Genomic DNA, 22,191 nt, shown 5'->3' on the forward strand with positions numbered 1-22,191 from the left:
AAAAAAACACGAAGCCTGAATTTTATTAAGGGGCTTTAGCTGCAGGGAAGGTGGACCATGGATGAGCAGGGCCACATGCAGCATGGTGCCAGTTTAAACTTTTGGCAGGATATGTCGCCTGAAGTGGAGTGAATATGCAGTGAACCGAAAAACTTCGCTCGATGCCATGCAGGGACGTAGCCAGGGGGGTGCTTATGGGGCTTCAGCCCCTCCCCCCCCCCGAAATCCAGTCGACCCTAGAATATACACATGCACTTTGACCCCCTCCCCCTCTCCGCACCCCAAGTCATGGACATCCCAGCCACCTCAGCCACCCCCCCCCCCCCCCCCCTCTCCCCGAAAAAAAATTCCTGGCTATGCCACTAATGCCATGTTTGCTTTGCATGCAGCTCAAAATTCACTGCTCTTTTGCATGCCCACAACAAACGCCACCAAAACATTTTTTTTTTTAGCCTTTAGCAGCTTTTAGCAGCTTCTGCAGATTTGAATCCACACTTGGTGAAAAAAAAAGTCAGAGGACACCTAAACACCTTTTATGAGTTGTGAATGCGAAAGCATGGATATGGTTCTTCAGCTCCACTTCATCATGCGTCGTCGCCTTCCTTTTCTCGTGGAGGTGGGGGGGAGGGGGTACGCCCAGATGCTCCAAGACCCCACCGTTTGCGAGCAGAGCAGGCGCACCCAGCGGGAGGAGGGGAAAGCCCCTCGGGCAGCCGTAGCCACCTGGCGGGTGTCCGATGCACTAGATGCCTCGCCCTGACCCGCACCGCCGCACGGGGGCCAATAGAGCCTTGTTCCTTGATGACGCGCGCCAGCCAATGGGAGCCTAAACCTCAGATTTCGGTCACAGACGACATTAAGACAGGGAAAAGAGCCGTCTGGTGCGGCTTCAAAGCTGATGACGTAGGTTCGCTCCATGGGAGTTTTATATGACGAAGACAGTTTTAATGCTTTCGCATTAAAACTGTCTTCGACATATATCGCAGAGGCATGCCCACGAAACGAGTTTCCACAAAACGTGTGTTCATAAACTATTGTCCACAAAACGATACATACCTGAATGGGGTGCTCAGAGATTACGGAAAACCCGGATAGAGTAACAGAAACAAGAGACACTAGAAACGGAGGTGAGAGATCAAGGCGGTAGCTTTAATTGAAAAGACAGATGAGGTACAGGAGTTAAGAATGGAAGCAGCAAAAAGAGAGACAGTATAGCTGATAGGGCCTGGATGCGGTGGACTAAAGAAGATAGATGAGATAGAGGGAGTGCTACAAGGCGAAACGGAGGTATCGATTTTACCAAAGCTCATTTTAGCAAATGTCAATTAAAAACCCTCAGCTCGTCAAATCTTCACAAAAAATAAAAAGAATTCGGAAAATAGCGGCGAGCCTATTTTTAGTCAGTTCGTTGTTATAGAAACAGTTCACTAAATGTGAACTGTGTTTCAACGACGACATTAGCTTGTTTGGTTGTTTTGCCTTGGCCAACACCTAAGCCAGGCCCAATCAGCGAGTCGGTTGCTTGGGGACTTGGGCGGCCAACATATTCTGAAAAGCTCGAGGAGTAGCTGTTTTCAAAAGAAAACTTGCGTCTCGCAGGATTACAGGGAAAGAGAGGAGAGGGGGCTGGAGGCTTAGGTACAAACGACTCGGTGAATCATGAGCTAGCATTTGGTGGCATTCAGATCTGATTACTTAGGCCAAACAAATTCGCTAAACAGAGTCCCCCCTTTTCGGTAAACGGCGCTTCTCTAGACTGAAGTTTCGCTTCTTCTAAAATATGCTTCCATGCAAAACAAATATGCTAAATTTAAAATAATTTGCAAAATGTTTGCTATTCGGTTTGATTTGCAGCACACATTTGCTACTCACAGAACTCGTTTGAAATTTTTCAGATTTGAAAATTATAAATTTTATCTTAAAAACAAAATTGACCGCATCTCCACGTGGTGAATGATGTTGATTGGGGCGAAGCTCTGGTGGTGCTTGTCTGCGTAGACGCTGAGCCGCAGCATGCCGAGCCTTTTGTTTGTTTTCATCCATGTCAGAAAGAGAATGTGTGGTATGGAACGTGGTTATATACGCATCTGAGCATTTGACCGCAGCGCCCTCTCTTCTATAAACGTTGAGCCAACGCATGCAAAGTTTAATGCGATTATATTAGGGTGACCACCCGTCCCGCGACTCGCGAAACTGTCCCGCATTGAGGGCTCGTGTCCCGTGTCCCGCAAGAAATTCCCAAATCTTCAAAATATCCCGCATTTCACATTGTCGTAAAACTCACTACGCAGCTTATGGCGCTGCCGAACAACGGGGAACAGAGAAGCGCGGAGGTCACTGGTGAATGTGTGAATCGCGATGGTACACCATTTTCTATCCAAGCATCGTGGAAAGCGATCGTCGTTGTTGCAGGAGACTGACGCACATGCGCCATTGTGCCTCTCCCCTTGATGGCTAAATATTGCAAGCGAAAATTGATCACCAAAAGCTGAAAAATAAACTATTGTAATTAGTTGGAAATCATACTGTATCATACAAACAGGTTTCTGTGGAAAGCTTTTTTTTTTTTTTTTTCGATGAAGACAGCCACAGAAGACAAAAAAAACTTGCAACTCACAACGGTAAAAAAAACAACAACATAAGGTTTTATTTTTGTGTAGGAGCATGTTAGTATAAGAGTAAGTATCGAAAGGAAACAATAAGCCGAAAAGTATTTACTGTTTTTTATTTCCTTTTGAAATAAAAGGAAATAATCGACTTCGCTGGTGCAGTCGATCTTTGTTTTCAAACTAGATACTTTTAATAAAATATTTACCATTACAAATTAACAAAAGTATATCACTGTGAGTTAAACTTATCTGAGTTTAATTGCTGCGTACAATTTTTAGGTGTATAATACGCTTTCGGACAGCACAGGATTTCGGGTTGTGCGCGTTGGTGAATTTCTCTTAATACTTCTTTATTGAGTCGTGAAAATATCGTCCTCCTCTTTCTCCCTCCTCCTCCTCCTCCTCCTCCTCCTCCTCCTCCTCCTCCTCCCCCCTGCCCACCCCCGGTCAGGGTGTCCTGCATTCCACGGGCAGGAAGGTGGTCACCCTAGATTATATACGCATTTGACCACAGCGCCCTCTCCTGTATAGACGTTGAGTGGCTACATGCAACGTTTCATCCATGACATTCCCAGCTCTTGAGTTACTACCACATCTCAGAGCCCCCTACTTGTCCCGCAGTCGTGGTCGAGTGGTTAAGGCGGACTAGAAATCCATTGGGGTCCCCCCGCACAGGTTCGAATCCTGTCGACTGCGCAAATATTTTTTTTGCCATTTTTTTTTTTTTTTGCTTTACACGAGCACGTGAGCACCTGAGCACGTGAGCTCACGAGCACCAGCAAGATCGATGTGAGCACAGACGCCGGACGGACAAGGCTAGACCCTAAGGAACTTCGCCCCTAAAATTTTCAGATTTCTTGAGGCAAGCTCCACCACTTCAGACCAGTGCTCTGGCATCAAGCTTCACCGCTTCACATTAGCGCGTGCTTGTGTCAAGCTGCACTGCTTTGCTCTAGTGTGCTAGGAGAAACGGCCGGCGTGTCAAAACCCCTCGGTTGGCTTAATGGTCTCTAAAATTTTGTTGTTTCAGTGTTCCGTGGTTACAATTATAAATCGAACCCAGATTTGAAAGGACAGAGCTAAAAGAGAAAACGTCAGACTACATTCAAATAAATAACATAGTCATTGAAAGAACAGACGAAAGTTCGAACGATCAGGCAGCCGTGTGAATTTGAAGATGCACTGAGCCTGTAGGTGGTCCGGACAACTTGGCAGTTTTCTCTCGCTCATGTTGGAACAAAGCAAATACATCTGGCGCCCACAAAGTGTTGCCCGCACAAGCAATCGTAGTTCAACAGCGCCTGGTTTGCCCTTTTCACGGCTACTATTCACGTTCTCGGACGAACGGAGGGGGCAGAAACACATAAAAACTGATCTTCAAACCTTTCCAGACTCTCTTGGTACAGCCCAAGTCACAGCATTTTTACGAGAAGGCAGGCTTTTTGTCTGGTTTCTTCCAAAGGAACACAGGAATGCATGTCTCGCACGGCGACTTCTGCCCACCACCCCAGACCGGAAGTGCGCCCGATGCGCCACCACCGCGGCATGACGTAGGAGAGTTGAGTTTGTGTATAATAGGTATTCTTTCTAGAATAAATTTTTCAGCTGTGATTTCTTAAAATTACCCATGCTCAGCATAAAATATTTATATTTGAAAATATTCCAGCTCAATTTGTGGTCAAATTTAATATTCATAATCAATTTGCAATAAAAAAACATTTACACACCTCTAGTTTTTACAGAGGGGATTTTCTAACTTACAATGAAACATGTGTAATAATATAACATTTGGAACCAAAAAAAAAAAATGAATGCACAAAAATGGTAATTTTTTAGGCCTCACAATTCAACTGTTCCATTACAATAGTTTTTTTTTTTATGCATGGCAACAAGCTTGGGTCCCATCATTCCGATCAATTTAGGTACTCTACAATTGAGAATATAAGAATTTTGCAAGTAGTAAAAAAAGAATTTTATTCCCCCTTATCACAGGGTCAGAAATAAAGAAGATGGTGTATATGTCATGGCCACATGTGCTTCAGCACGAGTAAGAACAGTTGCGCACAAAAGAAAAGAGGGTCACAAAACAAGGAACAAAGGTAAGTAGAAACGTAGTATATTTGTTCTGTGTAAAGAATATTTCCTTGAAACTTGGTCCCCCAGCACCAAAACAAAAAAACAAAACTAAAAAAAAAAAAATTTTTTTTTTTTTTTTTTTTTAAAGTTGTTTGCAAAAAGTTTACAAAAAGACCACCTCAGAACCTTCAGCCAGCCTCATGGGGAAGCTCACATTATCTTCTGCTCTCATATCAGTATGTGCACAATGCAAAAAACATCATAAAGAACTTCAATTATAGATTTCAAAATCGTTGTTCCCCTTTCCATATGCTAACAGAGCAAATGAATTCAATGTCGAGGCTAGTTTGACAGTCTCAATTAAAGAACGCCACAAACCATTGGCAACTTGTCTCTGGGATGTTCTAAACTAGTTCCTAGTTTTTAGCAGACTAGTCATAGGCACGAAATGCACTCTGTGCCGTAATAAAACCTATGGGTTAAGGATCCAAAGCTTTAAACTGCAACGTGACCCTCTGGCAACTCAGAACACAGCAACCCTCCGGGAATGAAGAAGATAACAAGGCTGGAATCTTCAAGCTTGGCTAAAGAAGCAAAACAAAGCATTTAAGAAAAAAGAAAAAAACATGATTCCTTTTGTATGGAATGTACAAGTTCTCGACACTGGCCCTTATAAGTAGAGATCAGCAAAGAGGAAACGGCTGGCAAACTAAGCAGCAGTAGTCATACATGTTTTTGTAAAAAAAACAGTATCAGAAGCAAAAGAGGCACAATCTAGATACACCCAACGAGGCAAAAACGGAATGGTGGCATACGTGAGAATGTGGTAAATCAACACTCACAACTTTGCGAAAATGGATACATACAACAAGAATGAGAAAACAGTCTCAAAGACAACCTCCATATCTGATGCATTGCATTCCAAACCTAAGCTTCAGGTTTGTCTTTACGATAGGCTATCACCATATTTAGTGTAATCTCAAGCTCTTATTAATTTAACAGCAGAAACAGGATCCCCAAGCAGATTCCCCCCCCCCAAAAAAACAAAGTTTTTGAATAGCTCTCTTTCTCTAAAAAAAAAAAAAAAGAATATTCAAGGAATTACTAAGCACCAAAGCTACAAAAATGATCCATTACAGGTGTGTAAAGATCACAACCTTGCAAGTTCCAAGACCTTGTCCAAAACGGCGTCCACAGTCTCTTCGTTGTTGAGCAATTCCTCGGCAACGTCATCCTCCAACACATTGACAAAAAGCACTTTGCAATTCTCCCTGAGCTCTTCCAAAGGAGACTTGAATTGGTACTTGGACGGGCTGCACCCACAGTGACGAATCACTGCCTCTAAGACTTCGTTCACGGGCTTTTCTGGCCAACCAAGTTTTGTGAGAATCGGTTTTTCCACCAAAACACAAAGCAGCTCTCCAATACGAGTGCAGAGCTCTTCCTGCCTTCGATCCTTCAGACGTCTTGTTTTTGCCGAGGGAGCCACTGACTTGCTTGAGGTTTCATGACAAAATTGCTCCTTCGCTAGGATCTGAGACACCTGCTTCTGAAATGTTTTGTTGCTCTCGGTATCAATAAATGAAGATGATGTTCTCTTTGTGGTACTTGCGCACTTTGCCAAGTTGGGGCTCCCAGTTCTCAGAGGCAACCAGTTCTCCCTACTCGTATTAAAACCTGAGGTAGACAGAGTCTCGCTTTTCTGAACCTTTGTAAATGAGGATGATTCAGTGCTTCCCTGGATGCTGGTATCTTGAGCACCAGCAGGTTCCTCCCGATAGGGATCACAAGCTTGCTTGGCATCGGCTAAAACGAGGGAAGGATGTTCAGCAGGCTGTTGATCGCAGCACGTGCGCTCTGCGCCAGCTGACAAATCCCTCAAGTTGTCCGACGAGAGCGTCCAACTGCCCAAAACGTCTGGCTCAAAGACTCCGCCGGCGCCTGGATTTTTGAGTTCCGTTTCTGCTTCAATCATGTGAGTATTCTTTCGGTCCCCCTGCTCGCAGGTAAAATGCTCAACTGTGTTGTGTCCTAGTTCACGGTGGTGGATGACCTCATTCCTGCAGGGAAACGTCTTGCCACACTTGTCGTGTGTAGGAGGGCGCTGCTTCTCATGCACTGTCCGGACATGCTCCTCCATGCGCGTCTTGCGACCGAACAGCCTCCCGCAGACGGTGCAGCGGAAGCCGTCCTGCCCCGTATGGCTAAAGAGGTGAGACTTCAGGGCTACCGCTTGGACAAATTCCTTGGAGCAGTGAGGGCACTTGTGGGGACGAACACCAGTGTGGATTGGCAGGTGCCGGTTTAGCGTACCCTTCAGAGTAAACCTAGAAAAATAGATTAACAAGTCATTACTCTAAACCTTAATCACTTTCATCCACCAAAATTACCTCGGGCATAGCACTAATCAGCTGCATCCCTGCACTATCATTCTGTAGTCAACAGCAGAATCTCTCAAATACTACAACTGGTGTGCCACTATGGGAAATACATGAATATGCCAAAGCAACATTTGAGCGAACTTGTAGTACTGGTATTCACCCCGTGCGACGCGACAAGTGCGCTGGCTCGCGGCCATTACCGGAGGTAGGCAGTGAGAACCCCAGTGAAACGAAACCACGCCGCATACATTGGTACGCATTGAAGTCGGAGCGGTGCGGTTGCGCTGGGTTGACAGTATGAACTGCTGCGTCGTTACCCTAAATGCTCCAATTGTTACGTGTCAAATCGTGGAGACAAAGTTTCATGGTTTTTCAACTTGCCAATGTTTTGTGGGACAGCGACAACTAGGGGTGTCGCAAACTTTTGTCGAACCGGATTTTTAGGTCAAACTTTTGGGGTTTGACTGGGTCGAACCGGTTCGACGAACCTTCGAACTTTTCACCAGATTCGACCGGTTCGACTTTGTGGACACTGTGGCCAGACCTTGATACAAGCATGTCTAGGTTTGGAGAATTTTTTTTTGTATGCAATGGGTTATTTTATTTTATGAACAGTTGCACTTAAAAGAAATCAATTCTTTTCGCTGAAGAAGTTAATAACTTAATTTTTTTTACTGAATTAACTGAAAGAACCAATCAGCGCTGCCCTTGATTCATCCCTTAGCCATCACCATCAAATCCGAAGCCAACTGGCCAGCCTGTCGCGCATGCGCACACGAGTCGAACCTCAATACATACAAGGTTCGCCGAACTTTTCACTAAAGTTCGAAAAAGTCAAACCTGGTCGAACTTGAACCGCGGCCGGTTCGCGACACCCCTAGCGACAACGATAAACCCGTGCCGTATGATGCAACAAGTTTAGTCTCCCGGTCACGTCTGCCACTGTGTCGGCACGGCTGACACATCTTACACATTCGCTTTGCACTCTGCGTTTGTTTTTGTACCAGTAACACCTACATACGTTTGCGCCGATGGGACGAATTGAAACACCATCCCACACTCGTGGGCATGCAGTGCCAATTTCATTGGAGCAATGCCCTCCAAAGACGTTTCGACCCCACTGTATGTGTCGACGATATTTCCAAACCACTATGCCACGAGGCCTGTACTTTATGAAGAATGATTCGGGCAGTACAAAAAGTGACAAATATGAATCTAAGGAAAACCACAATAAAACCTGGAATCACTGAACAATAGATGCTTGAGTATGGTAGTTCATGTGGTGTTCTTTCTTTTTTGATCAGCCTCGTTTCGAACGGGGAAATCACCTTTCTTCACATATGGGGTTACCGGTAGGCATTAGGCGACTGCAAAACAAACTGCCGGAATTGTTTTTGATCAAATTATTGCAAAATAACTAATATACCTCAATAAAAAAAAAAATAATAATAATAAAAAAATAATTTTAAAAAAGTAAAGTAAATCAGTTTTTTTTTAAGTTTAAACAAAATATAAGTCAGCTACAGACCGACACGCGGAACGGCTCTGTTTACCAACACTGTCGGAAGGCCGCGCATGCGCAGAAGCTATGTGGGCAAAAGCGGCCTGGCTCTCAGTTTTTTTGCCATTGCATTGTGTGGCGTGCGCTTGTTGCTGACGTTGTAGGGTCGCTTCTAGCTTTATTCATGCGTCGTATTCCCTGACAACATATGTCGTAAGCTATGTTAGACTATTTAAGCTCGCTACCCGAGCCTGAATGGCAGCGGTATCGAGACAAACTGTGCATGGACGGCGTTGCCTTCGAGGATCCGTACGCCGCAAACAAGGCCTGCTGGATTTCTGTCATGAAGTTGCTGCCACCAAAGTCGACGGCTCACGTCGTCGTTTATTTAGTTTTTTTTCCAGCCAGTTCACGGCCGACACGGTGCAGGCGTACAAGTTTCTCGATCGCCTATGATTACTTGGAGTCAGTCTCCGCACTGCCGGTAGGATCAGCAGACTGTGGGTCTGCGGAAGTGTATTTATTAATAGATTAAATACACACAGTGTCTTCAAGTCAAGGTATGATATTCTTCCTACCCTCATGACCAGAAGGCATGATACGCAGTAATGCCTTGTCCGTTCTGCAGTCTTGGCAACACGTTGGCGACATGGGCTGGTAGCATGTTACGAGTAACAGCGTTACCAGGTACGTGTTACTTTTTTCAGTAACGTAGTAACCTCCTCGTTACTTTTTCGACACAGTACAGGTAATATAGTTAAGTTACTCGTTACTACTTCCCAAGTCTTAAAGAAATTACACTTCAATTTTTTCCGTGTTTTTAGGCGTCAAAGCCATGTGAATTTCTGAGTTTTCTGCGTTTTTTCTCATCAGTATTCAGGTGAAATTGTAAAAAGAGATAAAATAATTATGTTCAATTTCTGCATGAACATAATGTTTCTTGATATATGAGCTTATACATACCTGTATTGCCAAAACAGTAAAACGTGTTAAATCAAAGTTTAAAAAGTAATGCAGAAGTAACATGCATTACTTCTTATTGGCAGCGGTAATGCGTTTCTTTTATTTTTAGGTAATGTAGCTCAGTAACGCATACCTTTTATTTGCAAGTAACAAGTAACGTATTTTGTTACTTTTTTTCGGTAACGCCTACAACACTGCCGTTCTGCCGCCGATCACCTTCTGCTTGGAGCATGGGCATAGCGAGCCTCCGTCGAGCACTTGGCTGGTGCTTTGTGGAAACAAAATCCGGGTGGTCTAGATCAGACGACGGTTTCCCTGCACATAAGCAAGCCTCGGGACGGAGATTGAAATGGAATCCGCACTCGCCTTCAACAAAGTGCTTGCCGCACAAACAGTCGTTCGAGCAAGACGACCATTTTTTTCGATCCACGGATATTATCCACCTTTTGCGCCTTTCGGAGTCTGCCGGGAACTTGTGGAAACTCACTCCGGTACTTTCTTTGTACCTTTCGGTGAAATTAACGGCAACACAGCTTCGCGGCATGCTGAAATGCTATGACGCCCTTGTGAAACGTGCGCCCTTCTGCCCACACCACCTAGCTCCGGCGTGATCGCAACGCCGCCGCAGCTCCGTGACGTCAAGCCCGCGTGTCGGTCTATACATACTATTTAAATTACTTTACATAAAAAAGTCATTTGTTTTTCGCTTGTCTTTCCGAGCATGGAAAATAGATTTTTCAATCCGCACAATCTCTGAAAACAGTGTAAAAAAAGATTCACTGCAAATTTAATTATATCATAAAGTGCAGATTAATTTAAAACTTATTTTCCTAATATAGACCACATCATACTAGGAACAAAAAGAGCTTGATTGTTTGGTTATGAAGAAAGCTTTATTTGCTGTAATACTTCAGCAAAATTAAATAAAAATATCTGAGTTTCTATGAAAATGCCCAGGAAACAGCTCGTTCCCACCAGATCGTTTTCTCAGCTTCACGTAATCGGTGCCACTGTTGCTATTCTGCATGAGGCAAAGAGGTTTGTTGACATTCTCCAGCAAGAGCAACCTCCCTTGATTGTTCACAATAGTCTCTGCTGCGCTAAACAGACACTCGAACAGCGTTGAAGTGGCCGAGCCCTGTGTAACCTTTTGCAATTGCTTGGAGATACTAATTTCGTTTTTATAGTTTACTTTAGGATAAAATTCAACTAAAGCTTTTCCTTCATACAGGTGTACTCTTCAAGATCTGCATAATGAAAGCGCTGAATTTTTACTTTCTTTTGATTACGCAAAATTTTACCAATTAACCTGTGAAAAATAATTGTGATTAATTGATCATTAAGTTAATCGACCAATTGCCCAGCCCTGAAATATACTGATCGATGTAAGATCAACCTATAAGTACAATTAGATCTGTATGTGGCTGTCTCTCTCAGTCACACCCTTCGTCGAACTGTGTAAGTGTGCATGCACATATTCAAGTTCTCGTTTGTTTCCTTCGTATTATGATACGCTTGCATGAGACGCCACATAGGAATTAACGAAAGTGGAAGATGGAGACAAAGCTCGTCTCTCCGAGTGGCAAAGAAGAGCATCTCAGTTTGCTTGTGTTCAGTGTGTTATACATTTTTATTTGCCTGGTGTTTTTTGTTTTTTTATTAAAAACAAAATAAATTTACATGGATGGCTTCAAATTACAAACGAACAATAAACACATATTTGCTTTAAGTGCTGTACGAACGAAGGGGACTTTGCGTCGTGTTCTGATGTAGCGTGTTGTGATGGAACTTTCTGCTTGTTATTTTTTTTTTACTGCTGGGACATCTCACAAGTGTACAATGCTCTAGACATTGCCGAGGAATTCGAAAGGACCACTTGCCACCATTTTACTGGTTCCCGACTTGCCATATTTTTGTCAAAAGTAAGCAAACGTAAAACGATGGACTGCAAGCGTCCCGGCTAATGCCTCTGTCGTGCAATCATGTTCGCATGCACATGAGAACAACTTCGGCAGGCTTGCACTTGCACATGCTTAGTCGCGCAAGCGGAGACAACGGTTGTTCGATCGAAATCGAAACCATTGCACTCTGCTCCGTCCCTAACCCATTCCAAAAATTGTATGCAAAATGTAACTGTCGAGCATACGACAAAAACCAGTCCAGCGGCGCGTGCTTGCCAGGCCCGCAAACAAGGTAAAAGCTACACAAAAAAAAACCCAAAAAAAACCTGAGTGCATCGATCAAAGACATCGCGAGCCAGGGTAAATAAGTTATTGGAGCAGCTTGTGCAGGAACGGGACATGAGACAAACAAGCGCGGTGTGCGGGTTCAGCGTGCAGACATTGCCTTCTTTGCTTTAGCTCACTTCACTAACTTTCTTTCGCGGCAGATTTTTCCCTGTACCGGGGTCCCTCTCCTAGAAAAGCCCACCGAGAGAAACCTAGGTAATCAATACCTCAACAAAGCAGACTTTGAATTGAAGAGGTATTTTCGTAGTAATATAATTTAAACAAGAACAGGAGTGTTGATGAACATGCGGCAGTACTTAGTTTTATTTTAGAAAGCGCCATATCTGCAGCGACGTGGGGACGGCAACACCCGACGTCGCGCGACCGCGGCGACTGGAAGGCAGGGACCAAATATAGTTTTTTCATGGCCGTTGCTTTCAGGAGCAAGTGCTTCAGCTCACTAAGAAACTCCCGCCTCGCAAAAACGTGGTTTCGTTTCACAGCATAACAGCATGGCTGGTACCCAGCACGCTAGCGTGGAAGAGTCTGCACACACGCGCGTCTATCGATGGAAATATTTCTAAAAAAGACGCAAGACAAGACCCACGAGACAACGAGAGCGCAAAACGCGAGACAGCGGGAAAACCATGCAAGAATGGATGGACAACTGATGCAGGGTACTTTGCGTCGGGCGGCCGCTTGCGCCACATAACACACGCATGCTCAATTACGGTACTCAATTTAGTTTCAAATTTGAATGGCGACTGAAATTGGTTTCTTGGCGCAGGCTTGGCGCAGATTACCCATATTTTAACAAAATGTAGCAGGATGTAGCAGTCTTAGCCCCTTGGCGCAGTTTGGCGCAGCAATCACATCACTAATCTTTTTACCATTGGATACAAATAATTTGGGCAATGTTACAAATAGGGCTTCACGTTTTCGAGGGGTATACGTTTCTTTAAATTTGGGGGTGTTTCTTAGGGGTATATTTTATCCCACAGATTCGGCGTCTTTCAACATCTTTCGGCGTCGCTTTTCGGCATTGGATGGGAAATTGGCGTTCGTTAGGCCCGAACTTGAAGTAACAAGGCACGGGCGTGGAACTTTTTGACCCCCAAACAACACATGCTCGTGACCTGAACGCTTACTTGGAAAAAGTTTCAATACCAATAAAAGAAAGGAGACGAGAGGTCTGGGTTTCGAAGGAAGAGGCAGCCTCACGGACAGCTTGATGCGGATGCGTTCGGGGTAAGCACTAAAAGGAATTCTGGCCGAAGATTTTTTTTACCTTGCAAAACTTGGTTTTTTTCTCGGTAAAGGAAAGCGCCGATTTGGGGTTTTTCGATTTTACACCTCGATGTCAATAAAACTGGTTCGAGGGGGGGGGGGGGGTTACTTTTAGGGGTTTTATTGGCATTTACCGAAAACATGGAACCCTGGCTATATGAGCAACCGTTTTTCATAGAAAAGTGTTATATATTTGTTCTCACTAATACTGCAATAGTTATTCGCAAAACACTGATAACATTGAAACACAGATGTGTCAACCAGCCTTTACAACTGTGTTTCCAAAAGAGGGTTCACAGCATCAAAAACCAATGAAACGAGTCCGACAAGTATAGAAATTCCAATAGCAACTTCTACCCCCCTCCCCCCCCCCCCCCCAACCTAGAAGGTAAATGGAAACCACTGTGGAGACACAGTCAAAATGTGAAGACAAGAAGGACCAGCTCGTGCTGTGCCGACTCACACCCTGTCCAGGGGGAGTTCCAAATGTATAGATGGTGCTTTTTATTGAAAGGGAGCTCCGGCAGTTTTTCCTTAGCTACTCAAACTAAACACATTTTCGGAATATGTAGGCTTTACTGTTCCCAGCCCGCTATTTATTATCTCTAAATTCAGAAGAGCTATTAAGAAAACGGCAAATAAAAGTTACGCAAAAACCAAAATTCAAGTGCTTTCCCTGCTCTCCAGTGGGGTGATGTCACATGCTGCGTAACTTGCAAGTTGAGTAGGCAGTCTAGAAAACAGAATATTTTTCCTAATTGCTTGTTTTGCTGCCGCGGATTTCCCCAGCATTAATTTCACACCATCAAACCTCTTGTAACCGGTCGGGAACGATCTCTATTGCACTTAGCTTACAACATCGGATGTCAAGTTTTCAGTAGAGCCTCCCAGCCTCTCAGACCAAACTTGAGAATGAAATAGGGTAACTTCGCTAAAAAAAAATGGCTGTTACTTGTAATTTGGGTTATTGGTTTCAATGTGTCTGTTAGTGTGTTGAACCAAATTTCAAAGGTTCAAAGGTTTTTATTGGCTCAAACTTCCGTAAGGCCGAGAGCCTGAGACAATTAAAAGGCTGAAGCCCATACAGGATATGCAATATGTTAAAAAAAAAAAAAAAAAACACTATAAAACCTACGTAAAAAGAAAAGAATTATTTTCTACTTGCAAGCATGTCTGCATTAATGATTAAAAATTATTTTTTTTAGTATATTAGTTACAATATAAATTTTTCGATTTGCGTGCAAAACCGAAATTGCACCCCTGTGGGATGATGATGATAGCGTTTGTACCCAACTAGTGTGTGCTCTGAGGTCCAGCAAACTCAGAGTGCACACTAGTTAGGTACAACCAGTGTGTGCTCACATTCGGGCCCCCTCAAACTCATGCAAACCCTCTGTCAAATTCAGAGGTACAAGCACGCAGCTTTGAGAAGTGCTTTCACCGCAAATGGAGTCACGGTTGGAGCCCATACTGGCTCATGCTCTTTGCAGCCAGAGTACGATCTAGGGGGTGTCCCTGAAAAATAGCTGCAGTGTTTGTTTTTTTCTCTCTAAAAACAAACTATGCATCGCCAAACGCTCAGTCTCTGCCCAAACATGGTGCTAGCGGTCTGCATCAGATGCCAGTTTCAGAACTATCTGTAATTTTATTCGGATGTTATAAGTGACTTCCAGAAATTTTCAGTGTGGAAATGGCGGCCAACGGAGGGAGCTCTTCCAAACACGAGGAGATGAGTGGCGTCAACTACCACGAACAGGCTCCACTTTCCCAGTGTAAGATTCAGGAATCATTTTTGCAGTAAAAAGAAACTAACACTGTAAATTTCTTTGTTGGTGGCATGCTGTACAGCTACAGTAGAATACCACTTGAACAAACTTCAAAAAACACTAAGAACAAGTTTGATTAAGTGGAGGTCCACTCAACTGAAAACTATAAGGTTTCGCTGGGGAATTTCACAAAAGTTTCTTTAACCGAATAGTTAGTTCAACTGGAGTTTGTTCAAGTGGTGTTTCACTGTAACCCTCAACTCTGCAACAACAGTTGAGGGATTGTTTTAGATTCGCTTAACAAGTGATGAAGAAGAGAATGATGCAAATATTTTGCTTGTCTTAGGTTACCGACCTTTGGAAGCACCTTCCTGACAAAAAAAGCACCAGTCTAAAATATTTCTGAGAAATACTCCAGCTTAATAATCTTTTTTGCAATCAAAAAACATATGTTAATTATGAAGCACATCAAATTGCCTTCATAGTTCCAAAGACAAGAAAAAAGGGAATCAGTCACAAGTTAATGGAGCAAACATTCAGTGCCATAGTATGCGGAGCACAGGTTTGTCTGCTTCATGCACAGGGGTTGTGATGACGCCAGAACGCCGAGATCTTTTGGCTGATTGAAAAAATAGTGGATAGACCTTGAGGCATCTGGCATTGAGGTCCTATACCCAGTATCCTTTCAATCAAAGCCAACCAGAGCTCGGTGTCATTCTGACGTCCCCGCAACTCCTGCGCAAGAAGCAGACAACTTGCTCTCCGCATTCATTTGCCTTTGGTGCAGAAACATCGGGGCACCCAATGTATAATCGAAGACAATATGAGTTGCAACAGCAGAGTGCTATTGAAGGGGGTAAAATGCAGCATGGTGTGCCTTCGGAATGCTAGCCTGTAGAACCTACCGCAACAACAGGGAACGTGCATTAATTTAAAAAAGCACTGAACCGAGGAAAACAAAAAAAAAACTTTCTGCCTGGTTAGGAAGGGCGTGTCTCAAAAAAAAAAAAGTTTGTCGAAAAAGAAACATTTTTTTGCCCAATATTTACGATACAATACGAATATTTAGATTGGCGGGCAAAACCGAAAATGTACTCCTGTGGAATGATGATTGCAGTGTTTGCAAATTAGTGTATGCTCAGAGTTCGCTGGACCTCAGAGTGCACACTTGTTGGGAACAAACGCTATTATCCTCATCCCACAGAAATATAATTTTAATTTTGCCTCTAAATCGAAAAAAAAAAAAAAATCTTATTGTAACAAATATTTGTAATAAACATTTATTTTGAGACAAGCCTGTCCTAATTAGGCACAAAAATCTTTTCTTTTTCCAAGTTGTATTTTTTTAAGCTGAAGGGAACCTCTCATTTGGCAGCTTAATGCACCGGAGGCTCCCAGGATATTTTTACCGCCCCGGCCCTGACACCACTGTAACAACTCACATTGCCGCACCCCATACCCAGAGTGCGTCAAGACCATTGGGACATTGTCCGACAGCTCTAAGTTGGCGAGATTGCCGATTACCGCAATTAACAAGCGGAGCCCTTGACCTTGGCATTGGCCAATCACGACGGTCGGCTATCTTTCCAACTTCCTTGCCCAGCGTCCAAGTTACCGCCCCAGTTTGCAAGAGCGCGTGGCACAACACATGCGGGACAAGGCAAAAGAGCATGCAAGCTTGTGTTAGACGTAACTGGGAAGCATGCCAGTGGCCAGAGACTGCAGCCCTTGCAGGCACCCACCTGGCCGGGCAGTGTGGGCAGGCGTGGGGCCTCTCCTTGGCATGGCAGAGCCTGTGCTTGTTCAGGGACCCCAGGGACACAAAGCCCTTGGGGCACTCGGGGCAGAGGAAGGGCCGCTCGCCTGAGTGGTGCCTCGAGTGGATGCGCAGCAGGGAGCGGTTCCAGAAGCGGCGCCCGCACTGGCTACAGGCAAACCGCTTCACTCCCTCCTGGTCTTCGGTGTGATTTCTCGTGTGGCTCTGCAGCTTCGCCTGCATCACGGAGGGAGATACTTGTTAGGCGAGGACATGCAGCACGGCAAACGCCGTGCCGCGATCGACCAGATAAAGTCTTACTGACATGTGCCTGAGCTACCTACGCCGACAGCATCTCCGCCGGCCGGACGATACTACTGAGGAAAAAAGAAACAAATGACAATGTGTCTCGTTGCCATGGCACCCGGCTGCAGGCGCTTTTCGCTCAGCTCATCTGCTCCGACCTCGACAGGTGTCGGCTTGAACACAATGCCAGACATTTCTCCGCTTCAATGCGTTTAAACAACTGTTATTGCCGCCGCCGAGGCACAAGACTAGGGTCGATGACCAAACTGTGCCTAAGCAATCTGCAAAGCGCAAGTGCCAAGTTTTACAGGACGCAGCAAACCCAGAGAATGACTTTAAAAACAAGCGTCTCCCCCATAAAGAAGCATAGGAAACCAGGCCCACGACAGGCTAGCACTAGCCACTCATTGAAGAGTCATGTTGTGCAACCAAGGCAAGGAGGGGACCTCATCTTGCAGCAGTGATGCGCCTGGTGTCCACAACTACATGAGGCTGTTCTGTATTGCCATTTGCCAAGTTAGGCTGAAACAAAGTATAACATATAGTCATGCTTAAAGTGCATTTAACTATATGGTCCTGCAACTTTTTAAGTTAGTGGTTTAAAAAAAGACATTCAGTATGAGCTGCACCTGCATAGTTTATCAGTATTACTTTTTGTAGCCTATGACAACTGCAAGCACAAGCAACATCTTTGGGAAAGAGTCGTCATGCTCATGTACTTACACAGTCAGAGAGGAAACTATGAAGCCCTTGGGGCACTCTGAGCAGAGGAAAGGCACTCCGGGTAAGTGGAGCACAAGTTTGTCTGCTTCTTTCATGGGAGTTGCAGTGGCATCAGAACCCGAGCTCCAATTGGCTCTGTTGGAAGAATAGTCAGTAGACCTCAATGCTAGCTGCAAAAAGGTCTACCCACCATCCTTCCAATCAGAGTCAATCAGAGCTTGGCATTCTGACATCGCTGCAAATCCTGTGCAAGAAGCGGACAAACTTGTGCTCCGTATGGCTGGAGATATCTTAATTCCAGTCAGCAGGAACACGGAAGTGAGTGGCATCGGTTACTATAACAGAGAGCTCTGACTGCGTAATACACAACTTGAACTTCAGCGATGCAGATGCACTACAGCTGCGCGCTGCAGGCAGTTAGAGTGCTTTGATAGCAGCCGATGCCATGCACTACCATGTTCTCATTAACTGTGACTGGATAGTGTAACCCGCGGTTCGCCACTTGGACATGAGGGGGCGGTACTTGTGCTGCAGTGATGTGATTGGCCTAAGTCGTTTTGGAGCACCTTTCGGAGCAGCCAAAACAGTGTTTTGGAGCAGCAAAAGTGGCTTTCGGAGCAGCTAAAACAAGGCTTTTGGAGCAGCTAAAACAGTGTTTCGGAGCACAGAAAGTGGCTTTCGGAGCAGATACTCTTAGAAAAATACAAATATTTGTTTTAGGTGCTGGACAAACGAAGGGCACTTTGCTCACCGAAATAAACGAATTATGGTCAAGTTCGACCACCTAGGAGTCTTTTGCATTTTTTCAAGACCTCTAGGTGGTTTTCGCGCACATTTTGCACTGCTTCAGTTAAATGATACATATATATGTACCCACTATAGATAGATAAGAAGCAAACTTCACATATTAAAATTTATTTGAAAATGACCAGTAGTAAATATCACAGCATTAGGTTGACTACTGATATAATATAATAAATGAAAGAAGTCTCCGACTGGTGAAACACACATATATATATAGCCACTGCAGTGCAATGCGAAATTGCACACAAGGAAAAGGTGCATTACAACTAGCGGGTACTTTTTGCTTTTCGAAACTTTCTGGAAACCTGCTGCAAGCTTCGCTTTGGCTTAGGCTAGAAAATAATGTCCATTTTCGATGTCCCCAAAAAGACATTGAAACACCTTACAAGTTTACAGTGCTGTACGCGTTGCCGAGCAATTCTGAAAAACCGCTTGCCACCGTTTTACTGATTCCCGACGTGCTAGATTTTCGTCAAAAGTAAACGTAAAACAGTGGATTGCAAGCGTCCCGGCTGGTGCCTCTGTCCTGCAATCATGCTTGCATGCACGCGAGGGCAACTCCGGCAGGCTTGCAGGTGCACGTGCTTCGTCGCGCGAGCGAAACGGCTGTTCGATCGAAACCAAAACCATGCCTCTCCGCTCTGTCGCCAACTGGTTTCCAAATATGTATGCAAAATCTAACTGCCCAGCATGCGGCAATAAACAGTTCGGCGCGTGCTTGCAAGGCCGGCAGGCGAGGTACAAGCTAAACACACAGAAAAAAAGAACCTGAGCGCATCGATGCAGGACATCGCGAGTCAGGGTCAAAACGTTCTTGGAGTGCTTTGTGCAACGACTGAACTCGAGACAAACAAGCGCGATGTGCGGGTTCAGCGTGCAGATATTGCCTTCTTTGCTTTATCTCACTTCTCTTCACCAACTTTCTTGCGCGACAGATTTTTCATGTACTGGGTCCCTCTCGAAAGAAAGCCAACCAAGAGAAACCTAGGTAATCAATACTTCCACACAGCAGTCTTTGAGTTAAAAAGGAATCTTCGTAGTAGCGTATGTTTTAAACAAGAACAGGAATGTTGATGAACATGCGGCGGTCCTTATGTTTCAGTTTAGGAAGGTCCATATCTGTAGCGACGTGCGGCCTGGCCGGCAGGGACCAAATAGTTTTCCCACGGCAGTTGCTTTCAGAAGTGAGTGCTTCAGCTCAAAAAGTATCTCCTGCCGCGCAAAAATGTAATTTCGTTAAAAAAAAAAAAACGCGAGACTAGATTTACGAGACGACGAGAGCGCGAAAGAACAGACGGCGGGAAAAACTATGCCAGACCGGATGGACGATTAATGTAACTAAAGCAAGGACACAGGCGAGCTGGTTCAATACTGACATTGGAGTTTTTGTGCCTGTCCCACGTCCCTTCTTTTCCCCGGCTCCAGGGTTACAATGCCACGATTGATGCAGGGTACTTTGTGTGGGCGGCCGCCTGCGCCACTTAGCTCACGCATGATCAATTACGGTACTCAGTTTAGTTTCGGTGTTGAAAAGCGACCAAAACTGGTCCTTTGGCGCAGGCTTGGCGCAGATCACCCATATTTTGGCAAAATGTAGCAGGGTGTAGCAGGGTTAGCCCCTTAGCGCAGTTTGGCGCAATTGGCGCAGCAATCACATCACTGTGTGCTGGAATTGGCGGAATCGCGCTCGCAGCGCAAACCCAGCGGGAGAGAAGTACACTCACTTGGGCAGTGGCGAAGGTCGGACGTGCAACATGCCGTTATATTAACAATAAAGCCAGTTTTTTTGCCCAAAACGCCTTTGGAGTTAACAACAGTATGTATATGAGAGAACGAGCAATGCTTGTTTGTTTCAAGGGTAAACATGTAGAGGGTAAACAAAGTTAGCAGGAAGGCTCTGTGATTGTACGGAGCATGCCCTTACCTCGGTGGGGAAGACCTTGCCACAAGTGTCACAGGGAAAGCGGCCAGGGGGCTTCCCCGAGCAGGGAGTGTTGATGAGGTGCCGCTCCAGGTGGTACCTCCTGCCGAAACTCTTGTGGCACATGCGGCAGAAGAACTCCGCTTTTTTCTCTTCCTCTGCATCTTCAACTTTTGCTTGGGCAGGTGCCATCAGGCCTGAACCATTCCGTTGTTTCTGCTGGGATAAGGGCAAAGTTGGTAAACCAGCAAGCAGGTTTAGGTGACACAGAACGGCGCAAGTGTCACAGGGAAGGCAGCCAGTTTTGTCCGCCCCTATTGTTTTTTCCATGGTAAATTATTAAGTTAAGGGTACTGCATTTTCTTCATCCTTAACAATAAAATAGATATATAACAATGTACTGCAATCTTTTTCTTTATTTTTATAATTTATCTAAACGTTTCTTTTTCTTGTAGATGAAAGTAAATCAGTTTTGAGCCACCACCTTACGAGGAGGCGTAGAATTACAACTAGCACGGATAACTGCACGTAAGTTCCACTGCTTGTAATGGTAACAGGAGATGCTCGTTTTAAACGTCAAGTGTACAATTAGATGTGTGAACACTGACCATATTTCAACAACGTACCCGAAGCTGCGATTCAAAGTTCCCGAGCCCAGAAATCGACATACAACTTCCTCACCATTTCGCGCATCGCACGGCCGAAAAAAAAAAAAAAAAATATATATATATATAAAAAAACACATTTTATTTTTATTTTGTTATAACGCAGGGATACCCAGGTGTTGTTACGCACTGCGCAGTTTTGCGGCAACGTTGCACACTGTAGGTGTTCCTTTCCGTCGACGTTCGCCGTCGTTCTTTCCTCCAAACTACGACGTCGTTTTGAACCGACCCCGCGCCGAGAAACCGCTCCTGCAGCTCCTCGGGAGAGAGGGCAGCAACCGCAGCTCGAGCCCCGCCGCCCCGCGCTCACACAATGGAGCAGCATGGCTCGCTGAGGAAGTTACCCGAACCACGAGCGCTCACGGACCACGCGACACTGCCAACGCTCCTTCACGCGAAATCCACACAACACTATTTGGTGCTGACGATTATTCGTCCATTAAAAGTTCTCATACCGAGCGGAGTGCCAGGGACAGGAATGCTGCGTGCGGTCAACTTGTTGAGTTGTTTTCCACGGTGTTTGCCGTCGGTGCCCAAAGAATTTCGTGCACTGATCCAAACGAGAGCAGGCAGGGTGGAGAACTGTGGGGTCGGGGTTGTGCAGTAGCATGCGGTACGCCGTACTTACAAACTGTCGAGGAAGTTTGCACGCATCTGCGAGTCGTTTTTTCTATGCCGCATCCCATGCAGCCGCCTTTCGTGGGGCGACGGGCCGCGATTCTCCAACAGCTATCAGCCGACTCGCGCATGCGCAGTGCGCAGCTGGGCAGCTCGCCGCTCCCCCACATGTTTAGGGGAGAGGCTGAAAGGATGAGGGGACGGAGGACGCGAGAACACAAGCGCCCGAGCTGCCGGAGCCGGAGCTCACAGTGAATCAAGCGTTTGTAGGCGTCTCGCCGGGTCAGAAAGGGCTGCATGAGTACTTCGGCCAATTGCAAGTTTTCTCATTTTCTCCACAATTTAAAAGTAATATACTACAATTATGGATTACTTTCAGAAAGTAATGCGGTTTAATTACAATTACAAGTTTTCTACTACTCTACTCAAGTAGCTAATTACAATAGTTTTATTATAGTGTAACTACATACGAGCTTTCTTTCTCTTTTTTTTTTTAGTCTTGAAACAAAAAGTTTGGACGAAATATAATTTCTAAAAATGTAACTCATTTTGAAAAAAAGAAAAAAAAAATAGGAAAGGCGTGTTTA

The 22,191-nt window shown here is 44.9% G+C and overlaps 1 protein-coding gene across 4 annotated transcripts; it reads right to left on the reverse strand.

Annotated features, from left to right (window-relative positions):
• Positions 1 to 4,517: 4,517 nt before the first annotated feature.
• Positions 4,518 to 21,754, reverse strand: LOC8023481 (protein suppressor of hairy wing). Of its 4 annotated transcripts, none has more exons than XM_029968780.4 (4): positions 21,442 to 21,754; positions 20,325 to 20,537; positions 16,554 to 16,804; positions 4,518 to 7,012 (listed from the first exon to the last, which is right to left on the reverse strand). In XM_029968780.4, exons 2-4 carry the CDS (start codon positions 20,511 to 20,513, stop codon positions 5,836 to 5,838), a joined length of 1,617 nt encoding a protein of 538 aa, XP_029824640.3. In that variant the 5' UTR covers positions 20,514 to 20,537; positions 21,442 to 21,754; the 3' UTR covers positions 4,518 to 5,835. The 4 variants fall into 4 exon arrangements, with proteins under 4 accessions (XP_029824640.3, XP_029824639.3, XP_029824641.3 ...); XM_029968779.4 differs by having other exon boundaries at positions 20,325 to 20,540; positions 21,442 to 21,742; XM_029968781.4 differs by having other exon boundaries at positions 20,325 to 20,540; positions 21,615 to 21,724.
• Positions 21,755 to 22,191: the final 437 nt, after the last annotated feature.

Source organism: Ixodes scapularis, unplaced genomic scaffold, assembly GCF_016920785.2.
Source record: "Ixodes scapularis isolate PalLabHiFi unplaced genomic scaffold, ASM1692078v2 PGA_scaffold0__279_contigs__length_252992795, whole genome shotgun sequence".
Taxonomy (NCBI): Eukaryota; Metazoa; Arthropoda; class Arachnida; order Ixodida; family Ixodidae; genus Ixodes; species Ixodes scapularis.

Bases quoted from the DNA above. Each gene is read 5' to 3' on its own strand.
- LOC8023481 (XM_029968780.4), bottom strand. From the start codon at position 20,513: ATGGCACCTGCCCAAGCAAAAGTTGAAGATGCAGAGGAAGAGAAAAAA. The intron at 16,805-20,324 runs GTAAGGGCATGC...TCCGTGATGCAG, and splicing joins GCAAGGTCTTCCCCACCGAG to GCGAAGCTGCAGAGCCACAC. The intron at 7,013-16,553 runs GTGGGTGCCTGC...CTATTTTTCTAG, and splicing joins TGCCCACACTGCCCGGCCAG to GTTTACTCTGAAGGGTACGC.